We start from the raw sequence: 4,532 nt of genomic DNA, 5'->3' as shown, positions 1-4,532 counted from the left end.
CCATGTTAAGAAGATAGAAGAACGGGCTAAAGACTGGGAGAGAATACTTGCGAACCACCTATCTGATGAAGGACTAGTATCTAGAATAGATAAAGAACTCTCAAAAATCAACAGTAGAAAATTTAAACAGTCCGTTTGGGAAGGGGCAAAAGACATGAAGAGACACTTCACTGAAGAGTGAAAGATGGGAAATAAGTACATGAAAAGATGTTCAACATTGTTAGCCAACAAAGAGATGCACATTAAAACCACCATGAGATATCATTATACAGCCATCCGAATGCCTAAAAACAAATAAATAAATAAATAAAGTCAAATGCTAACGAGGATATGGAGAAATTGATCGCTTATTGCTGGTGTAAATGCAAAATGGTACAGCCCCTCTGGAAAATAGGGTTGGTAGTTTTTTACAAAAGCTAAACATGCAACTACTATATGACCTAGCGATTGCATTCCTGAGCATTTTCCCAGAGAAATGAAGACTTACATTCATACAAAATCTTGCACATGATTGTTTATAGCAGCTTTATTTATAACAGCCAAAAAACAACCCAGATGTTCTTTAACAGGTAACTGTTTAAAAAACCCCAAAACTGTAGTACATTCATACCACGGAATACCATTTAGCAATAAAAAGGAACAAACTCGATACACACAGCTATCTGGGGATAAGATGTCCAGCACTGAGATTCATTCTGATTAGATTGGCTTAGGTCACATGCCCACCCCCAAATGCAATCACTGTGGCCAAGGAGGCTAACTGAGGTCAATGGCTGCAGCCAAGTCACATATGCCAAACCAGAGACGGGGGGTCAAGTCACCTTCCCCAAACCATTTGGATCTCCAGCTGAAATGGGGGGATGCTGGGATGAGTTGGGGAGAGGTAATGGAAGCCTGGAAAGTTTGCGCATGGACACATTGGCTGATCTCGTCTAGTGTCTCAGTAGAATTTCTCTCATGTTTTTTTCAGAGTACTTCTGCTTCAACCACTTTGATGTTTTTTAAAACCTCTGTGCCTTTCAATAAGGAAAGTATACACTGAAAGACAAAATAATTTTTTCATATTAATGCTGAGGAAGACATACATGGGAAAAACAGCCATTACTTGCCTGTAATTATCAATATTTATTAATAAACTTTATAATTAATTAAAGGTGGTCTCATGTGGGAAACTTTGCTTTACTTGCCGAAAACATACCTTAACTATTCTGCACATGAATAGATCTGTCTATATAGGTGAGAAGTGGCAGAGCATCACCAGTAATAACCCAGACAGCCTAGGATCACATCTACAAGCTGTGTGAGCTTGGACAGACGCACGGCCACGGTACCTCAGTTTCCTCATCTTATAAAACATCAGCCAGTAAGAGGACCTACCTCACAGACTTGATGGGGAGAATAAAGCAGTAAATACATGAGAAGAGCTTAAAGTGGAAGCCAAGCATACAGGAAGTGCTCAGTATGTACCAACTATAATTATTATTAACAGTGGTTGAGAAAAACATGTTTGCAATTCCAATTTTCAACAGCAAATGAAGAATGGTTTTATAATTGGTAAAGGAATACATGTCATTTAATAACAGACTAAGGAAGCCAGAGAGAGTTTGTCTAAGTCCCAGATGAGGAAAGAAGCTGAGAAAACAGAAGGGAAGGATATTTGTGCAGAGAAAGAGGGAAAAAAAGACAGGGAGAGGAAGGATATAATGACAAGAGAGAGATTGAAGAGCAAGCATTAGAAACCCTAGTATGGGGACGTCCCTGGCAGTCCAGTGGTTAGGACTTCACCTTCCAATGCAGAGGGCGTGGGTTCAGTCCCTGGTTGGGGAGCGAAGATCTGACATGCCTCCTGGCCCTAAAAACCAAACTTAAAACAGAAGCAATATTGTAACAAATTCAATAAAGACTTTTTAGAAAATGGTCCATATGAAAAAAAAAATCTTTAAAAAGAAAGAAAGAAACCCGAGTATGAACTCCTGACAGCAGGCACTTGTATGGGTTCCTCTGCCAAGCTTGCAGCTTCTAGCCAAAGGAAAGGGTGTGTTTTGAGTTCATTCCTAGAGTGCAAAAGAAAGACCGACACACAGAAAACACAAAAGGTGCAGAAAACAAACGTAGCAATTGGCTCAGGAGAGAGGGTTGAGCAGAGTCATCGCTGGCACTGGCCCACAGGTGGGTAAAGTCCTCAAACCCCTGCCTGCAACCCTCTGGGCTAGTCAATGGCCAGCAATGACGTTGGGAAAGCTTACCCTGCACGGGGAAGCCCGCTTGCTCACCATTCTCAGCTGGGCACTTAAAAGCCACCACGGAGGGTGCAGGCACCACTGTCCCAGGTGGACACCACTCTGGACACCACCCAGAGGACAGTGGAAGGCAGGCCCTGCTGCAGCACCAGGCTCCAGAGACACATTGTAGCTGAGGAGTGAGAGGAGACAGGCTGAGGGTAGGAGGGGGCCCATCCTGTCTCTTCCCCTGCGTGTGTCCACAGCCCACGCTCTGAGCGTCAGTCCCTCTGCAAGTCTAACCACAGGCAGGGGCTTGGACTCGGGGCCTTCTCCTTGAGCTCGCTGACGTCCGTCGCGTCCTGCAGGAGCAGAGATGGGGCCGAGTGGCGCAGCCGCGGTGGCCGTCGGGCTGTGGGGCTGTGGGTCTTGGTGACGGTGGGCGTGGCAGCGGACCCCCGAGTGGTGGAGCCTCCGCGCCGCTTCCTCTCACACTACCGCTCCCTGGACCCCCGGGCGCTGCTGGCCATCAAGGCACTGAGGGACCGCTATGTGAGTGATGCTCAGACGCCCCCGCCCCCTGGACCGCGGGCCCACCGGGCTCGGAGACACCAGACTTTGTCCCGAGGGGCCCTCGCGTCCTAGCGTCCAGCAGGCACATCTCAGATTTCAGGATCCAGAATTGTGACCACGACCTCTTCCCGGAGGCCCCGGTGGTCAGCTCATGCACGGCCTTGGTGCGGGTCACAGAGGGGCGCCCCCTCCAGGCGGACTCAGCTCCACATCGGGGCACAGGCTCCGCACGGGGAGCACAGGTGCCTTTGAGCCCCACTCAGCCATCGGCGCGCTGCCTGGTTCGGGACACGATAAGCACAACCGTCCCGGCCAGTCCCCAGCCACGTCCAGGAATCTCCGACGTCCCAGCGCTTCAGGGGCCCCTGCCAGTAGACCCCGTGTCACCCCAGCCCTTGCCCCGCAGGAAGAAGAGACGCTGAGCTGGAGGCCGCGCAACTGCTCCTTCCGCCGGAGGAGGGACCCTCCGCGGCCTTCCGTGAGGCCTGAGGGCGGCGGGCGGGGTGGGGGTGGGGTGGGGAGCGCGGGCTGGTGCGCGGCCCCGTCTAACTCCCGCCCGGTGCCCGCAGTCCCGTGCGCTGCTCCGCCAGGTGGCCCGCGGCCTCGCCGACGCCCATGACGTGCTGAGCAGCCTGCCGAGCCCCGAGCTGTTCCCCGGCGTCGGCCCGACCCTGGAGCTGCTGGCGGCCGCGGGGAGGGACGTGGCGGCCTGCGTGAGTGCGCCGCGCCCTGGCCCCGCACACTTCCCGGCTCGCTCTGCGCCCCTGGTCTCGAGGCCAGGCCCCCCGACTGCGAATCTGTCCCATGAGGCCAGAAACGGGCGCAGACACGATTCACGTCCTCTCGGTGTCCCCAAATCCGGGCTTTGGTCTGCGGCTGCGAGGGGAAGCGGGGGGGGGGGGGGCCTTGGTTCCCCGCCGCCTTCATTAACCTCCTGTTCTCCCTCCAGCTCGAGCTGGTCCGGCCAGGCTCCCGGAGCAAGTCCCTGCGGAGGCCCAGGAGGCGTCCCCAAACTCGCACAGCTGTGAGTGGAGCAGGCGGGAAAGCGGCTAGACGGGAGCCCAGCTTGGAGCCGTGAGGGTCTGGAGAGGGGTCTCTCGGGGAAGGAGATCCCTGACTCAGCCCCGCTCCGCCTCCTTCCCGAGCTGCAGGACTCGCCTCGGTGCCACGAAGCCACCGTCATCTTCAACCTCCTGCGCCTGCTCGCGTGGGACCTGCGGCTGGTGAGGCACTTGGGTCCTTGTCTGTGATCCCGCCGCGGCTCCGCCTGGGACCCGAAACTCTGGGGGCGCCTGGCTGCGGACGCCGCCCTCCTCCGTGGCCCCATCGGACCAGGCGGATCTCTCAGCCTGGACCCGCCGGCGCTGGTGCCAGAGGCGCCCTTTTCCCAAAGACCACAACGAGTTCCCCCGGAAGCAGCGATATTTCCGCGGGATGCGTTGCCCTAAGATCTTGCAGGGCCCGGGCTGGCAGGAAATGACTGGAGTCCGTGTCCGCCTTGGTCACTGACCACCACGTACCATGGACCAGTTTCTACTTCTGCGGTTACAGGAACAGCCCTGTCTCATGACAGGTCCCAGCCCTGCTTTGAACCTTCAGTGCCCGCTTTGCGATTCCATGAATATGTGACTCTTGGACGTCCCCGCTGGGGAAGTCTCTTTCCCTGAGGGACTGGGTAGTGAAAGGGCCAAAAGTCCTCTGGATAAGTAGTTTTTTGAGTTCCGTTACTTAAGCGTGTTT

At 54.0% G+C, this 4,532-nt stretch overlaps 1 protein-coding gene across 1 annotated transcript; it reads left to right on the top strand.

Moving 5' to 3' along the window:
- Positions 1-2,226: 2,226 nt before the first annotated feature.
- On the top strand, positions 2,227-4,042 carry LOC309837316 (interferon lambda-4-like; the record flags this gene model as incomplete). The annotated part of the gene is made up of 6 exons (XM_082677788.1): positions 2,227-2,231; positions 2,588-2,771; positions 3,199-3,270; positions 3,362-3,505; positions 3,742-3,816; positions 3,944-4,042. The coding sequence occupies 6 exons, from the start codon at positions 2,227-2,229 to the stop codon at positions 4,040-4,042; spliced, it is 579 nt and encodes a 192-aa protein (XP_082533914.1).
- Positions 4,043-4,532: the final 490 nt, after the last annotated feature.

The sequence above is a fragment of the Grampus griseus genome, assembly GCF_964374135.1.
Source record: "Grampus griseus genome assembly, chromosome: 19".
Lineage (NCBI taxonomy): Eukaryota > Metazoa > Chordata > Mammalia > Artiodactyla > Delphinidae > Grampus > Grampus griseus.
Note: the sequence above shows the minus strand (reverse complement) of the source record. Positions and strands in the feature narration are given on the sequence as shown.